The sequence below is a fragment of the Electrona antarctica genome (assembly GCF_951216825.1).
Source record: "Electrona antarctica genome assembly, chromosome: 8".
Lineage (NCBI taxonomy): Eukaryota > Metazoa > Chordata > Actinopteri > Myctophiformes > Myctophidae > Electrona > Electrona antarctica.
The window spans coordinates 39,056,757-39,074,445 of record NC_136789.1 but is presented as its reverse complement, the minus strand read 5'-3'; the positions used below and the strand labels follow the sequence as shown (position 1 = coordinate 39,074,445).

Genomic DNA, 17,689 nt, shown 5'->3' with positions numbered 1-17,689 from the left:
CGGGGCGAGGAGCTGATGATGGGTGGCGAGCTGCAGCCCAGCGGCATTGCGCCGCCGCAGCACGTCGTCGGCGGCCCCGCGGGCCTCAGCATCCAGGAGATGGTGGCCATCTCCCCGGAGCTGGACACCTACGCCATCACCAAGAAGGTCAAGGAGGTGCTGACCGACAACAATCTGGGTGAGTTAATAGGGGGGAGGTGCGGGGTCGCATGGAGGCGTTCATTGCATTTACAGTACGGTTGTTTTTGTGTTGTTGTGTGTCCCACCGGTGGTGGATACTGTAGTAGGGGGTGTCACAAAAAATGTTAAAAAGAAATGTAATAAAATTCGGCGTCGATCGAATTAAGTAAAAATCTAAATCGAAACTTACATTTTGGTCGAGTTTCCTAACCTGCAAAACCACAATAAAAAAATGTTGGGGGAAACATTTGATGAAAATAGCTGATCTACAAGCTCACGACACATCACGAGGTGACATGTGGTGAGCTTGTACATCGACTATTTTCCGCAAAGATATTTAGTGTAACAGGAGGGGGCCTAGTAGTATTGAACCTTGAGGGGATTGCGGTTTAAAAGTTTACATTTGGATATTTAATCGAATTGTGAGAATTGTGGAGAATGGTGACACCCCTGGTTAACATGCGCACCCACATGCTGTAGGTTCTCTCTAAGAGGGAGAGAACGTCAGGCCCACAGAACTGGAAATGGATAGAAATGGCGTTCCGGGGCGTCCGGCGGCTGGCACGGCAGACTTGAGGGGGTTTGAATCCTGGGCGCTCCAGTGAACACAATGGGCTATATCATGCACAAACGCCATTTTGGAAAGAACTTGGGCCCCTTCCCTAATTCCTTCAGAGGTGTTACCGCTGATGCTCTGTTCCATTTTGGTCAAACAGAGTCACGTACGCACAGAGCCTGCTAGGGTGCGTGTTGGCTCACTGGTAACACTGCTCTGCTACACCAGTGGGTCGCAAAGTGTCCTTGAGTGGGTTCCACATGGCCCTGTACGGGTGTGTAGCTCTGACAGTGCACTCCCAGAGTTATGGGGGTCCTTGAAATTAAAACGTTTGAGAACCACTGCACACTAAATGGAACAGAGCCTTAATTAGTATCACCGGTAACACCTGTGAAGGAAGTAGGGAAGCGGCCCGGAAGAAGGAAGAGTTATTCTGTGTGCATAGAGCCCATTGGCCGTTGTTGTGTGTGGGAAGCCAGCTGGGTTGGCTATAGTGCAGAGACACCTACAGCTTTATGGAGGAGGCACCCGTTCAGTGGGGTGCGGAACTATGGAAGGATAGCGTGCCTGTTCCTCCTCATGTGTTATACCCCCCCCCCCCCCCCCCCCTGGTGAAGCTCCTAAATGAACGGCTGGGGACTTCATGTGCACGTCTAGAGGTTAGCAGTGGGTAGCAGGGACTATACAAGAGGGGGCAATTGAGGGGGAATTGGCACAACAACAAAATTGTGGAGCAAACGGGGGAGGGGGTTCATTCCACTGTGTGCCATGATAAGTCCGCCACAGTATAGCTTGGGGATGTAATTGCTTTGCAGTACGTGCGTGTATAAGCCCTACAGCCGGTCATTTATCATCGCCTGAGGTTGGCTGCCACTGCCAGCTAGGGGCTATGGCGGCGAATGTCGAGGCGATTATTTGTTTATCGCATACCCATAGCCTTATTTACACAATGAGGAGATAACGTTTGATCAACGCGGCGTGGTGGCCATGTTTGACATGCTGAGTTTCCTTCTGCAGCGAGGTCACGGCCACAGTTCAGACCATGGTGGCACTTTAGCATGTGCTGATTAGCCATGCAGCTCCCCCCCCCCCCCCCCCCCCAGCACTGTTAACAGTTATCAGCCCAAGGGCTGATATCAGTTATCACCCTTCCCCTGTCCTTATATCACTCCCCTCAGCCAGGGCAAACAAAGGCTGGGTATGGGATAAGGTGACTTAGCAAACCTGGGCAGTACGGCTGTAAATTGAATCATGAACCAGTTCCAGTTCTGTGATTAGCTTATTACTATAGCACTAGCTGGTAGCACCAAACAGACGGCTAACTTTTATTTAACACAGCTAACTCCTTGTCCTTAAACTCTATAATCTATCTAACATAGCTTGACCTACTGCACCTTAGTAACTCGTAAACAACTGTAACCACTGTGGAAAAACACAATGTTGGACCTTTTTTCTTTTGCTTTAGACATATTGAAGAGAAAAACCAATACTTCCAAATAATATTGTTTTTTTTTTTTAACAACACCAGCATTCAAGTGATTTGCCATAAGTAGTAGCTTTACACAGAAACTAGCCCCGTGCCACCCTGACCATCCTAAAGAATGGTATTTTGAACAGACACACGTTGTATCCAATTCCAGTTCTGCGGTCAGTTCAAACTCCATATACATAAGTCACATTGCTTATCCGTTTTATCAGCCATATGCCATTATTTTCATAATCATGAGGGGCCTGCTTTAAAACATATACTGTAAAAAATTTCACTTCTAAATATACCGTATGTCATATTCCCTTTTTCTGACCGCTTTGATTGTTGTTCTTCTGTCTTTCTCAACCAAAAAATACACCGTGGGTGGGGCTGTAGCAAGTAGCAAGAATCATCTATGGACCCTTACAAATACTGAAAACCCCCAAAGTCAAGTTCTACAAGGTATGCATATATTGCCAGTAACATGGTTGTCTGGCCTCACCTAGATATAATGTTATCACAAGTAGGGCAACATCGGTCCCATTTATTCCCAAGAAAAAAAAGAAAAAAGAGGAAACACATACTGAGGCAGGGCTACGTGCAGAATAATATATATATCTAAGATAGACAATATTTCCCCAAACTTGTTGCTTTTCCCCCAATCAATGTGTTTCTAGATTGTGACCAAAGCGGTTCTTCTGAACATGTATGTGTGTTGGCATGTTTAGCTGTGTGTGTGTGTGTGTGTGTGTGTGTGTGTGTGTGTGTGTGTGTGTGTGTGTGTGTGTGTGTGTGTGTGTGGCACTGGCGCATAACGTGTACATCTGCAATGTCGGCAAACTGTAAAGGACCATACCAGTCTAACTGTGACTTCTAGCCATTATTAGAGATTGACCCCGCTTCAAAACATTTTGTGGAGGGTGATCCAATTTTGATAATAAAATACTACAGCTTTTCTGAATTAAAGTACAACTTTGGTCAACGATACCCCTCTGTTGCTTTCACTTGGTTCTTCCCAACAGGACCGGTTTGCATTGTTCCCCCTGTGTCAATCATTGTGCTTGGCCTATCCAAGTGTGTAAGTACACACTACAACCCCCTCACTTTCCAATAGCTTCCATAGCTTGCTGTGTTAGGCGTTAGACTATGAGACCATTGTCCATGTTGGCTGTGAGTTCAAACCTCACAGCGGACAGTGATTTTTCGCGATTTTTGCTGTCACTTTATTTTCTCACATATTAAAAACGCTAGCAGATTAAAGTTAGGAATAAATAATACTCAGGTAAATGTGATATTAATTAATAGGGGAGGGTGATTCCTTTTTGTTTTAATCAACTGGGGAGGGGACTGGATTTTTATTTTCATTCACAGGGAGGGTGATGGTATTTTATATCAGGACACATACATTTCCTCCAGGGGTACCCCTATTTAAATTTCGACCTGTCCCTAACGTTGACAAAATGTTCACGTACGTTCTGCAACGTGTGCAGTATTGAAGGCAACGATGTAAACAAACCCAATAAATGTGAAAATAATGAAGCAATTTTGGGGAAATATCGGAAGGTTTATGACACTATGTGGCTGCTGTTGACAATGGAGAATGACATGAAATGTAGTAACACTGGTATGGTCCTTTGAGAACAGAAAACTGTCACACTAACAGGCATAATGACAAACTAACTGCATCAGTAGCACGCTATCTGTACCCTGCATGTAGGCTACATGAAGAGGCTGTGAGTGACTGATGGTGACATTTTCATTTTGCTTGAAACCTTCATGCCACATGAAGAGGCCATATTGACATTACTGAGATAATAATGACGGTAGCAAACAATGTAAAGCTGTCAAGAGCTCCCTAGTGAATACTATAGGCACAGCATAATTGACTGTAAAAAGTGAATTTAAAATGCCATGGAGTCAAATATAATACTGAGTCACTACACTTCCAACTTGTCATGTAGCCTGAAATTGTGCCAAGCTTGACAAAAAGCCAAACTATTTAAAGCCCGCTACCATGCTATGTCGTCTATGTGGGGTGGAAACTGGTTCAAAACCATTACATTTTTTTTTTTACTTTTAAAGGTTTCAGCAACGATATCAAATCTACACAGTCTTTTGACAAGTTGCTGGTGTTCCTGCTCTCTCTCATTTAAATATCCTAGAGAACTGAATGATGTGTGGAGTGTTCACATGCCAAACAAAGAGAACTGGCACGCTCCACGCAAACGTCTTCGAGTCGAGTATCGTGATGGGCGCCAACCCAAAAGACATAAAAACAAATAGCAAATGAAGTCATCAGCGCAGGCAAATCGGTACGCAACACTTTTAATAACACACACACATAGTGGCAGCAGGAAACGGGCGTGTCGGAGCCCCAAGCGCTCCGCGTGGCGTTTGTGAAGCATATGTGGGCGTGACCCCTGTTAAACAGCAGCCAGGGAGCTGCCGCTCGTTAGCAACCAGCCGATACAAGGCGTCAAAACAACATCGTAAAGAAGCCAAACACTATAGAAGGAAAAAAATCAACTGAAATGCTGAAATGCAAAAATGTGTATTTGACCCCATTTAGATCACATTGTCGGTTACATTACACTCCTGCGTAACAATATTATTGGGCATATTAAAACAAAATATATAGAAATGTGTTGTCTCATAGCAAGATCCAATGGTGATTTATTTCTGTGAAACAAGATACGACACAGACTTACATCAGCAAGTACCAACCAATTCCAACCAATATGACATCAGAGTCATCCCTCTTATCTGTAAGATTCATTATGGGACCTAGAGGTATAGCCGCATGCAGTCTGCCGTGTCCAACGTGGCTGTTGCGTTACAAATGATCCAATTTTATAGCTAAACCCGTGCACAAAATACGCTGCTAAAAACATTTGAGGGGGAGAATTCTGATTCAGATTTGATCAGAACTGTACTTTAGGTCAAATAGACTTTACTTTATGGAGGCTGGGTGGTAGCCGCCATGCCCTGCATGAGCGCTCATGGGCGGGTAGGAGACGTGAAGTGGTTGACCCCTTTCTGGAGGATCCAACTGGCTCCGTGCGGTTCAACCACGCTGACTGAGCCCTCCGCTCAACGTTATGTTATGTCCATCGCGGCGGCACAGAAGTTAAATATTTAACCAAATCCCAAAGTCAGCTGAGCTCGGCTTTAAGAGGAAAGGCGTCACATTCTGCTACTGCGACAACCAGATACGAAACCAGTTGATTTACAAACGTGCATGTTTGTGCAGGTATTATGTATTGTAGAGTAATGCGCAGAACCATACATCAATAATAACTGTCATTAAGCCAATAGGATACTCAGTCTTTAATCAGTGTAACGCCTATACCCAATCAAAAAATCCTCTGAGTTCATTTACTGTAATTTACTTTAACTCTGAGAGTGTACGAATACAACCAAAGGGTCCATTTGGTTGTATTTGTACCCTCTCAGAGTTTTCATTAGAAACACGCAAGGATTTTACAAGTGTGGACTTCTCTTTGGAGAAGTTATTACCTCTCCCTATCGCCTCCCCTCAACAGCCTCAATACCCATGAAGCGTTTCAGTGTTTTTCACCAGCAGCACTATTCCACTTCCACGGTCCCTAGACTGGGGGGCGACCCTCGCTATAACCCCCCTCCCTCCCCCCCTCCCTTCCCTCCCTTGTCTTTGTAACCTGTCCTCTAAAGCCACACCATGATGGATGGTGTCGTTTAAGCTGCCGTCATTGGAACCGCTCACAATCAGATGAAGCTAAATCGCCTCCCCTGTCCCGTTGGCCTGGCAGCGAGCTATAACCGAGTTCCCCGAGCATCGGGCCCTTTTTCCGGGGGCCGCTCGATCTCCTCACCCCCCCCCCCCCCCCCCCCCTCCTTTCCTCAGACGTATAGCCGGGCGTAACCCGAAAGCCCTTCCCAAATGGGGTCACATTAGCATGTTAGCTGTGTTAGCGCTTCTCTTCTTGGCTGATTTATGGGCTCGCTCCACATCCACTTGATGACGCACGCTGGGGCTAAAATCGGATTGCTCGCTGGAGTGGTGGCGGTGCGTGCCCCAGCGTTTCGTGACAAATGACTCCACATAAAACACGTTACTGTAGCTGTAATATTTAGGACACAAAGGGCGCTCCTTCTGGCAAACACTTCTCTTCCTTTACCTTAGTCGTTCGTTCCCAAATCGAATTCCAAGGCATCTTTCCAGCCGTGTACGTAATGGTCCGCTTGACAATAATACTGTAGGTATAGGCTTGTTGATTTATGGTCGGTGGAGAACAATGAATTTATTGAGACCTGGGTGTTTTCGCTTTAAATTGACGGGGGCTCACTTGGGGAGTCACTTATGCTCCTTTGATTTGATAAACAGGGCATGGCGTGACACTGAATGGGCATTTCTCTCTTCTGCATCTGACCCAATTGTGCAAACACGCGTGCACGCACACAGGGCTGCATCGCTGGTGTAATTGACACCCGCTTTATTTCGCTCGCACAGCGATCGAAACGGACGTGGCAGCCGGGGCGTCTGCCTCTCTTCACCGTCTGTCCCCTTGAAGAGAAGCGACGCCTTCAACTTTATACCGTGTAAATGAGCCCTTAGGCCCATGTGAGCACCTACCTACAGTATACTCCACAACCCAACACCCGTCTATGTGCTGTACCTGCACAGAGGAACAAAAGATACACCGTTCCCTCCCTCCCTCCCTCTCACCAACACTACACTGCCAAAAACAAGTTTGCAGGGGTCCTGTGGGACGTAGCGAAGTGGAAACAGGGCACTTTGAAGCCTTTAAAAAAGACTCTGCTTTGTAGCGGTGATACTGGAAACCCAGCTCGCGCTCACTTTCCGACCATGTTTTTTAAACCGTCCTGGCTCTTCTGAAACCTCTGCCGTGCTCAAGCTATTCAAAGACGATGAACTCTTCTATTTTGCGGCCAAGTCTTTTACAAAGTTCTGGGCTCGGCCCACATGGCGAAATGGCTACTGTTGGAAGCTTTGTGGTGCTGGCAATTGGGGCTAAAATACCTCCTCGATTCAGAAACCGTTTGAACCATATCTCTGCTATTCAAGTATGAAATACTGAAAAAAAACCTTATTGTCAATACAGAGAGATTTACTCTTTCTATAGTGTTGGGTGTGGAACACAGTCAATCACCACCAAGACATCAATACACCATAATTATAGCCTTCAGTACAGTATTCTTTGTAGTTCAAAGTGATGAAAAAGATCACACGGATGCAGTTGCTATTAGAGAATTGGCAGGTTAGGGAATTCAATAATATAATGCCATGTGGCATAAAGATACGCAAACAAATGCTTCCGGGCATTCTAAAGCACTTCCCAGAGGGCCACATTTATGTTCCTGTGATTCCAGTCGCCAAAATCAGTCTTCTACCATCTCTAGAACAGTGGTTCTCAAACTTTTCAGGTCGTGACCCAAAAGAGCGATTAGGCGTTTGCCTGGGACCCTAACTAGTGAAAATAGCAGATGTAGCTCACAACAAGATTGTAGATCGGCTATTTTCACTACTTCTTAATGAATTATATATTTTTATTTTATTTATGGAATTTCTTAGATTTGTTTTAAAATGTGTACAATTATTGTATTTATTTGTTTCCTTTTTAAACAATCTTTTGAAATATATTTTAAATCTAGGTAAAGAAAGTGGGATTTTAATTTTTAACTTTAAAATGTCATTTTGTATCCCGGGTTCATTACGATGGGTGTTCTCCTCTCTCTCCTGGCAGGTCAACGTCTGTTTGGGGAGAGCATCCTGGGCTTGACTCAGGGCTCCGTGTCGGACCTGCTGGCCAGGCCCAAGCCCTGGCACAAGCTCAGCCTGAAGGGCCGAGAGCCCTTCGTCCGCATGCAGCTGTGGCTCCGCGACCCGCACAACGTGGAGAAACTGATGGACATGAAGCGCATGGAGAAGAAAGGTGACACTCACGCATGTTATTGATTTACTGTTTAGAACATTTCTAGAGCATGCTGCTCCCCATTATGGTTTTTTGAGAGCACTGGTTTCTTTTGCCCAATTTCATCCTCACCTGCTTTCCTTTTCTCTCTCTTAATTCTATTTATTTTTTAGTGCATTGACTCAATAGTTCCAGATTGTTTTTGCATGCCAATAAAGGATCATTATAGTCGTCAGTTCCAAAAACACCACCGTTAGATATTTTTGCGAACGAGCACATTGCGCTTTGTTCATTTTCCATCCGGTGTGATTCTGAGGCGGTGCAGGCTTCTTGATGCTGCTGCCGTGCAATATCCCTTCGTGTGAGAGAGAGAGAGCGTGTTGCACGCCTGTTGTTTGCACTTAAATGATCTCTGCAGGATGGGGTGGGGGGCGATGTTTCTAGGCACTGTCAGGATTGATCTAGGGTGCCAGATATCAAGCACCTCATCAGATATGACAGGCCCCAGCCTCTCTGGGGCCTACTTATTCAGAGTCCAGTGCATATTTGCCCCTCGTGCTGCTAGCCTCGTCGCTCCGTCCAGCCTTCCACTAGCTAAGTGAACATTCTTGGAGTGATTAGGCCTATTAACCCATTCAAACCGGGAAAGCATCAGTGCCATTTTAGATTTGAACCACTGTAACCGTTATTGCCTACTTTGGCTATTCAATAATAGCAGATCTACAAGGTCGTAGATCTGCTATTTTTGCAAATCTTTGAACCGTACATTTCTATTTTAGTTTATGTTTGTACAATTTTATTTATACATTTTCAGGTTCAAAGACTTTAGCGAACATTTTTAACTCAAATCTTTGCTTCTGGGGAGGGGGGGGGGGGTGGGAGTCCCTTGAACAACATATTTTGAGATGGAGAGGGGTCCACGGCCAAACACATATAATTGTGGGGGAGATGGAGAGGGGTCCACGGCCAAACACATATAATTGTGGGGGAGATGGAGAGGGGTCCACAGCCAAACACATATAATTGTGGGGGAGATGGAGAGGGGTCCACGGCCAAACACATATAATTGTGGGGGAGATGGAGAGGGGTCCACAGCCAAACACATATAATTGTGGGGGTCCTTGACACGAAAAGGTTTGAGAACCCCTGACTGACATGGAAGCATAATTATATACCTTTTTCGGAAAACCGTTGGGGTTTAAGGAGAGACACATCCGTAGAATGGGCCTCGAGGTCTTAGCGGGTTAAACACTCCTCGCAGTATAAAAGTCACAGTGCTGGTCCTTTGTGTCATGGGCTAAAGGCAGTGCTCAGGCTGTGATTCGGTGTCACCGCCTGGCGCTCGGCGCTGCGCTGTCCATGGCATTATCCCAGCGTAGCGGCTAGCTGACGGCTGCAGTTCGGGGGGGAGGGGGGGGTGGTTGCTCATTAGCAGCAGCTGTGCTAAAGGCTCCAGTGATGAATGCTCTTTGCCGTGCCGCCGTGCTCCGTGCATGGTAAGGGTTGCGGGGGAGCATGGGAGGAGATGGTGAAGAAGAAGAAGAAGAAGCGCTGGCTTTGGAAAATGGCTGTCGTCGCCATAGAAATAGCCCTACGTCTACAGCGGTTCAGTGCAATTCAGAGGAAACGTAACAACTTCAAATAACTGAATACATTATACTATTTTAAAAAAAAAAGAAGAAAAAAAAAGATTTTCTTCATTTTAGCTTTAGATTGTGAGTAGTATAATAATTGCTTTTGTATGATTATATGGATATGATATAAATTCTTAATGTTAACGGCTGGCGAGTAAGGAACTACGGTATATCTTAATTGCAGTGCATTTTAGATTGTGGACAATAAAATATACACATTTACAGCAGAGGAATCAGGGATGGATAATGCGTGTAGATGCTGACAGTAATGCTATTCAAAATAATTCTGCCTTTAATTAATTAATTTGTGTATTTAATTTAAATTTGTATTTGAACCCTTTTAAATGTGTTTGAAATTGTGACAAGCAGAAGTGAATGGAAGGGTCATTGTGGTCCATCCTTCAGCTGTCAGGCATTGAGGATCTTGTCTATGGCAAGCCTGCCCCCTTGTGGTGGTTTAGTGATATTATGTTGTAAGATGACCGGTACAATCCCTGAAAATGAATTATGTAATATGTTTAATAGTTGCTCCAGTTACCGGTGTTACTTTACTTTGTCTCAGATTATTCTTAAGTGATGCTTTATTTATTGATCAGAAAAAAAAGATTTGGGGTATATATGATAAATAAGGCTACTAAAGTATAGCTCAGCCTCAACATTAGCTCAGCATTAGCTGCTCATGATGCAATCACCCTGGCCTACAATCTGCAATATGCAGGTGTTCACCCCGTGGGGCATCCGGGTGGCGCACTGGAGACTTGGGTTCGATTCCTCTACAGGCGTCATGGCCATGCTGGCTCGTGGTGGACATTTTTGTCAAAAGTTAATTAATTCCACGAACATTCAACATGAGTGGACAATAATATGATTCACCAAAACACTCTCACAGTTACAGATCTGTTATGAATGACCAATATAACAGATCTGTAACTGTCCAAATGGAACCAAACGGACGCTTACAGGTCCAATTTGGTTTCATTTGTACACTCTCAGAGTTAACCCATTTAGACCTGAGTTAAAAACATTCACTTTGAAAGAATATATATTCAAAGATTTGCGCCACATTTTTAGGATTTAAAAAAAATAGCAGACCTACAAGCTCGTAGCGCGCCACTCGGTGGCGCGCTATGAGCTTGTAGATCTTCTATTTTTCAATAGCTAAAGTATAACATAATGCTTAAAACACCCAAAGGGGTTCCCGCCCAAAATGGGTTTTAAGGGGTCCTTACACATCAAACATCTGAGATAGACTAGTACTAGTTGAACTCCTAATATGTCATAGTAGTAAATAAGTGTCAGAACTTTATAATGGTGTGGAAAAAAAGAACATTTAAAAGTCTGCCATGGACAAGACCAAGTCTTTGGCACGGACACATTTCATTGTACGGACAATGGGACATGTCAATGACCCCTGTTCCTCCATAACATTGTGCACATTTCTGTCATCTAAGCTTATAGGTCGGCAATTCTTCTGCCCCTCCTATGCCCAGCTTTGTGTGTCTGTGTGTAGCCCATAGCGACGATATGATTGGCTGAGCAATGTGTGTGTACCCCATAGCGATGATTTGATTGGCTGAGCGCGGAATGTGATGTATGATGACGTTGTATGTACTGTATGTGTTAAACCATTTTGGGCGGGAACCCCTTTTGGTGTTTTAAACATTATTATGTTATAATTTAGCTATTGAAAAAAGCAGATCTACAAGCTCATAGCGTGCCACTGAGTGGCACGCTACGAGCTTGTAGGTCTGCTATTTTTGAAAAATCGTGAAAATATTTATTTCAGAAAACTGGAGGATTTAGAAGATTTTCTTTAAATGTTGAGGTCAGGCCTAAATGGGTTACTGTCATGTGTTTTGCATTGTAATGTATTTTTATATGTATTTCATATTGTTGTGTTCAATGACCTCAGCGGACCTCTTTGGACTTTCTTGTGTAATCCTCAAATTGCTGTTTTATAATTGCTTTTCTAAATGAATCAAATCAAATCAAATTTGATAACCAGAGCGGCCCTCACTTTACACAGGTGTGATATTATTCTAATGTTCAGAATATATCCGCCTATAATGAAATGCCCAAAATAGCGAAGCGACCCCCTGTGGAAAGTGATTAAGAGTCTCTCTCTCTCTCTCTCTCTCTCTCTCTCTCGTGTCACAGCCTACATGAAGCGACGCCACAGCTCGCTGAGCGAGGGCCAGGCGGCGGCGGCGGCGGCGGTGGTGGCCGGGTGGGAGCTGGGTGGCACGGCGGCGGCCGTAGACTTCAGCCAGGGCGGCGGCGGGGGGAGCCCTCCTCAGCACCACCACCACCACCAGCAGCAGCAGCAGCAGGCCCACCACCAGCACCAGCACGCGGCGGCCGCGCAGCACCTGAAGAAGCCCCGCGTGGTGCTGGCGCCCGAGGAGAAGGAGGCCCTGAAGAGGGCCTACCAGGAGAAGCCGTACCCCTCGCCCAAGACCATCGAGGAGCTGGCCTCGCAGCTCCGCCTCAAGACCAGCACCGTCATCAACTGGTTCCACAACTACAGGTAATCAGGACGGGCGTGCGCATTTATAGACGGAAATAAAGACCCATGTGAGGGGCCATTTTGGTTTCCATTTATACGTGGAGATGGAGAACTCTAAAGGTGCGTTCCCACCGAGAGATAAAATGTTCGAGCGGCGCGATTTCATACGAAGTCAATGCAAAGACGCGACTTAGCTAGTTCAGCACCCGGATGTCGAGCCTCACACACACATTGTGCTTGAGGTTAGATTATTGGTTATTTTTTTTAAATAAATCTGGTTAAAAAGTGGTTAAACCAATTTTGATGCTACAGTTTAACTTATTTAGCTGAGGACCCCATGGAACTCCCTCAAGGACCCCCGACTTGATGAAACGTGCAGCACTGTAGCAGTCACGCCGCCGTCTCTCCCTCTCTCCAGGTCTCGGATCCGACGCGAGCTGTTCATCGAGGAGATCCGGGAGGCGGCCGGCGAGGGCGGCCGCTCTCCGTCGGGCCGCGTGGCCAAGGCCAGCGAGGGGGACAGCTGCGACGGCACCGAGTCCGAAGGCACGCTGGAGAGCCGCGCGGGCCTGGAGCTCAACGCCGCGGGCGGGTTGTCGTTGGAGTCTGACCAAATGGAGGAAGGCTCCGCGGGAGCCGGCAGCAGCAGCAGCAGCCTCCTGGCCGGCCTGTTCAACACTCCCGACGGCGGTGGCCACACCTCGACGTCCACGGTGGCGGCCCGCAACCCCCGCGACAGTAGCCTGCGCAAGAAGAAGGCCGCCAACCTCAACAACATCATCCACCGCCTGGAGAAAGTCGCCAGCAAGGACGAGCCTCACGAATGGGAGTTTGGATGCGTGTCCCCCTCCCCCCCCTCCTTAACAGCCACAACAGCAGCGGAAATAAGAGATCCCTATTTTTCTAGTGCCCTGACTGCACAGTTGAAGGCCAAGCCTGGTGCAGCGCTTCTGGGTGAGAACCGGCGTCTTCTAAAGACCCTTTCAGAGCACGGCGGGGTGGACGAAATGGTCCGTTCTCGCAGCCCACAGCAACCTGGTTTGGTTCCAGACATAATAAAGGAAGGAAAAAAAGAAAATAGCACTTAGAACGCAGAGCCCTGCTGGCCACAGGGCCTTAACACCGTCGGCCAAAGGTGCGCAAGAGACGTAGAGACACTGCACTACTTGCAAAGAAGTGTCACTCCACAGGAGGAGAAGTTTTAAGCAATTTTGTGAGTGTGTGTGTGTGTGTGTGTGTGTGCGTGCGTGTGTGTGTGTGCGTGTGTGTGTGTGCGTGCGTGTTTCTTTGAAAGATTCATTCGCCACCTCAAACTTTGTTCACTCCGTGTGTTTTCACCGTTTAAACTTCAATATAACAATGTCCTCCCTTTCCTCCCCCCAACTGGTTTTCAAATGTATATTTTCTTTCTTTTTCTTCTTACAGTTGCAGGTGTTTGACTGTTATTAGTGACTACCATCAAGAAATTAAGCATAACAATAGTGACAAGCCAAGAATCAAGACAAGAGGAGTGACATGCGGACATTGAACCACAAGTCTATCCTATAACTCGCCATCTAATGGCTTTGGAATTCTCATCAAACTATTGACTCGGTCGAGACGGAATCCACATTCATATCAAATTCTTTCTCTCCTGCGAGAAAGGAGAAGAGAGAGACTTCTAATGCAATCGGGTTGCCACTGAGAGATTGCACAGTCGTTTGACTCTAAACAATACTAGTTTTGACTCCTGAATCTTTGAGAAAGCAAAAAAAAAAAGAAGAAAAAAAGTGAGAATACTAATCACCTGTTTTTTGAAAGGAACGGTAAAACAAAATATCACTTTAAATTCACCTTTCTTTTAATGCATAACATAGAATGCAATGGTCACGTCAGGAAAGGGCAAAAAAGAAAACCTTTTCTTAAGTGTTCTTTCTTATGAGTAGAAGCTCTTTGTTAAGTAGTGCACATTTCTGTCATAGCTTTAACGGTTGCCTCGGGTGCCATTTTTTTGGGTGCCGTCTGTGGCAGGTTAATTTAATACTCTGCATTTTAGGCCAAATTCAGGTTTGAGGAAAAAAAAATAACAGAAAAAAAAATAACAAAAAAAATAAACCTTAGTTGGCATATTTTAAAATCAAAAGCAATGGACATTGCTTTTTAACCTCTTTTAACTACGGAATAGCAAAACTTCCACACACTATTCAGACCTCAGAACCCGCGGGTGTGCGGCGGGGGGCCAGAGGCCCCCGCGAGTCACGGCGTCGGCCCTAAGGAGAAACAGAGGCATTTCATTGGATGAAAAGGCCAGGAGATGCACAGCTCACTTTACGGAGGTTTCCAAGTTTCAGGCTCTATCTGCTCTCAACTGTGTCCATCGCAGTTGTGTGATTGTGAGTGTACTGTCCATTGTTTAGGGGAAAAGAAAAGATGGAAAGAAAGGAAAGTAATTCCCGAGTTCCTCTTAAACCATGTTTATACTTTGTCGTACGATGGTGTATAAATTAAGCGTTACTCATTGGTCCTGATATGCAACATACAAGGAGACGAACAGGCCTGCAGCAGATCTGTCCGCGTAACTGACGTGTCCTCGTTTAAAAACCCTTCCAGATACACTCACCAATTGTGATTTTTTTTTTCTTAACAGAGGTTTCAGAGGTCTTTACCTACCAAAATGATGCCAAGATTGTTCACAACAGCCTGGACTATGAATTTAGAAAAGAAAACCAAAGTATCGTCCAAGGAGACATTGTCATTTGTCATCGAATGAAAGTTCAACTGAACCCCGAACCTCGGAAGAGTGTTTAAGCCTGACCTCAAAAGAACAAGCCCTGCTTTTCAACATGAATGTCGGGCTTCACACAGATTTGGGTTTGGGGTTTAGTTTAAGAATTGAGTCCCATGTCAATTGATGTTGTCACTTCTCAAACATGGCCATGTGGAGTTATTTATTTTTTATTTAATTTTTAAATGCATGCCGGTTGAGTACTTACCGTGTGGCGCGCAGTCGCATCGCAAAGCGATTTTTATCTCAAAGGGTGGAAGACAAATTGACACGAATTGAAGTCACAAATAGACGTTTACCAAGAGCCCCTCTCCTGCCATTTATAGGTCAAGAAGATTGAACCGTTTAAGCCCTCTCTACTTTGTCATAATGACAAATGGCAAAAAAACATTAGTTTTAGTTTTTTGAAAGATGTTAAAAAGTTGCCCAAAACAGGAATGCCAGGGTTAATGTGGTTACATTAAACCCTTCCTCCTTCACTCCTCTCCCTCTCCTTGTCCTTCTAAGCCACAAGCTCACAGTGCCTGCCTGCCCACTGCCTCTCTCCCTCATGGATTTCTATGCGTATACGCAAACGTAAGCACATGCGCGCGTGTGTGTGTGAGATTTCTCTTTTAATATGCACACCGAGTCTATTGCCCTATACCGCATCTGCGTTCCCTTGAGAAAATATGTTTGTGTGAGTTTTCTAAACGTGTCTTTCTTTTTCTACATGCACAACTCTCACCCTGTTTCCTCCTTCGTAGTGGCTTCGCCCCCCCAAGCAGAAACATGGCACAGTAGGTCTCGTTATTTGCCATAATAATACTCACATTAGTTGTCTTCATCAAATTATTTATTCTTTTTTCTTTTCTTTTTAACAGTTTGGCTCTGGTTATTTATAGGTGCTCTATTTTACATTTTAATGTCTCATATTTCATTTCTGTTTTCTCTTTATTATTATTTCAATTATTATTATTATTATTATTATTATTGTATGGAAGGGATTATAAGGGGTGTCGTTACATTTTTGTTGTTGTTAGACTGATAGACTGCCGGCAGTATTTGGGTCATATGTACAAGATGTAGGTGTCATACATGTATATTAAAGAGCTAGACTATGTTTTCATAGTGTCCTTTAGGTCAGTGTTAAACGTTTGGCCATGTATGGATTTAGCAATCAAGGTGTCCTTGCATGGTTTTACTCCCCCCCCCCCCCCCCCCCCCCCCCCCCCCAACACACACACACACACACACAGCACACACAATATAACCCTCAGTGTTAATTTAAGCCTGAGAGTGTCCGTAAGGGTCCATTTGCTTCCATTTGGACACTCTCTGAGTTAAATTAACCCACCATTTTTACTGTGTTCTGTACGCTTAGCATACCAGACCTCCCTCACAGCAAAGAGTCTGGCAAGGAGGTATTTTAAATGCCATTTGCACCTGATCATATTTCACTCAGAGCTTGAGTTTTATGACTAAAGCGGTCAAACATTCAAACATTTAAATGGAGATGACAGCAGCTGTGCAGTGGATTCTTCTGTTAGGCAAAAAAGAAAAGAAAAAGAGCATCCAATCGATGCACTGACTGACTCCCTCATTCTTGGCTGTAGAGAAAGCAGGGACCAGACTCTGAGCTTAGAATACCGTTCTTGTCGTCGGGCAGAAACCTCTTATCTCCACATTCTAACCGGTTATGTTTTTCCGAAAATTAACGCCCTGCTTGACCACACTACAGCGTCACAGAAACGTGTAAAAAATGGCAGATGTTCAAGCTTGAAAACGTGACGCGCTTTGAGCTCGAATTCGCATCCCGAAAATGAGATTTCCACGTGACAATCGACTAATCATTTGACGATTTATAGCCTCCAAGCGGACTAGCCGATGGTGTGGGGCTACATCCAGATGTTTCACTGTAGTTAGATCCAGATGTTCCACTGCAGCTGCTGGACGCTCACTGTGGCCACCTACTCTTAACGCAGTGCTTCTCACTGTGGCCACCTACTCTTAACGCAGTGCTTCTCACTGTGGCCACCTACTCTTAACGCAGTGCTTCTCACACGTGTCAAGGACCCCCAGAAGATGTATGTTAAAAACATTACGATGTCGGTATTATTCAAATATTTTAAGCTCGTAGATCTGCTATTTTCTTTGAATGGCCAACATTTAAATGGACAAAGTGGTTAAAATGATTGTGATGCTGTTACCTATTTTTGCTGGAGACCCCCTCAAACCTTTTAATTTCTAGGACCCTCATTCGATACAAATGCTAATCTCTGGGACCCCAGTTTACCATGTGTAAGAATCATCAGTGTTAATTTAACTGAGGGTGTACAAAATGTTGTACACTCTCAGAGTTATAGACCTACTGTATAAGGGTCCTATGTGGACTCCCTTGGCGGTCCCCAGACCCAACCTTGAGAAGCACTAATCTCTATAAGCAGACATCTGCGTATAGAGAGAAATCGGCTACTTGGGATGTCCCGTCATAAGTTCCGTGTGTCAACTCCAACTCCGTTTGTGGCCACAGCGAGCAGCCAAGCGGTTGAAGCAGAATTTCCAGATCTAGCCCAATTTATATCATTTATTATTCTCCTCAGAGGATAAATCGTCATCCATTAAGAAAAATAATGAAAGAAAGATCTGAATTCAGCCGAAACACAGTCAGAATTTGTTCCTAATAGTTT

At 45.0% G+C, this 17,689-nt stretch overlaps 1 protein-coding gene across 3 annotated transcripts in view; it reads left to right on the top strand.

Annotated features, from left to right (window-relative positions):
• LOC306927857 (homeobox protein cut-like 1) overlaps positions 1–16,106 on the top strand; it is a 151,565-nt gene extending 135,459 nt beyond the window's left edge. For 2 of the 3 annotated variants that reach the window (XM_079507724.1, XM_079507723.1), the window contains exons 21-25: positions 1–178; positions 2,601–2,666; positions 7,949–8,137; positions 11,908–12,277; positions 12,675–16,106. The exon at positions 1–178 is cut by the window's left edge and continues 176 nt beyond it. In XM_079507724.1, coding sequence (XP_079363850.1) covers positions 1–178; positions 2,601–2,666; positions 7,949–8,137; positions 11,908–12,277; positions 12,675–13,344 — 1,473 coding nt within the window. In that variant the 3' untranslated portion in view covers positions 13,345–16,106. The remainder of the gene's footprint in view (positions 179–2,600; positions 2,667–7,948; positions 8,138–11,907; positions 12,278–12,674) is intronic. The other variant, XM_079507725.1, reaches the window with a different exon arrangement.
• Positions 16,107–17,689: the final 1,583 nt, after the last annotated feature.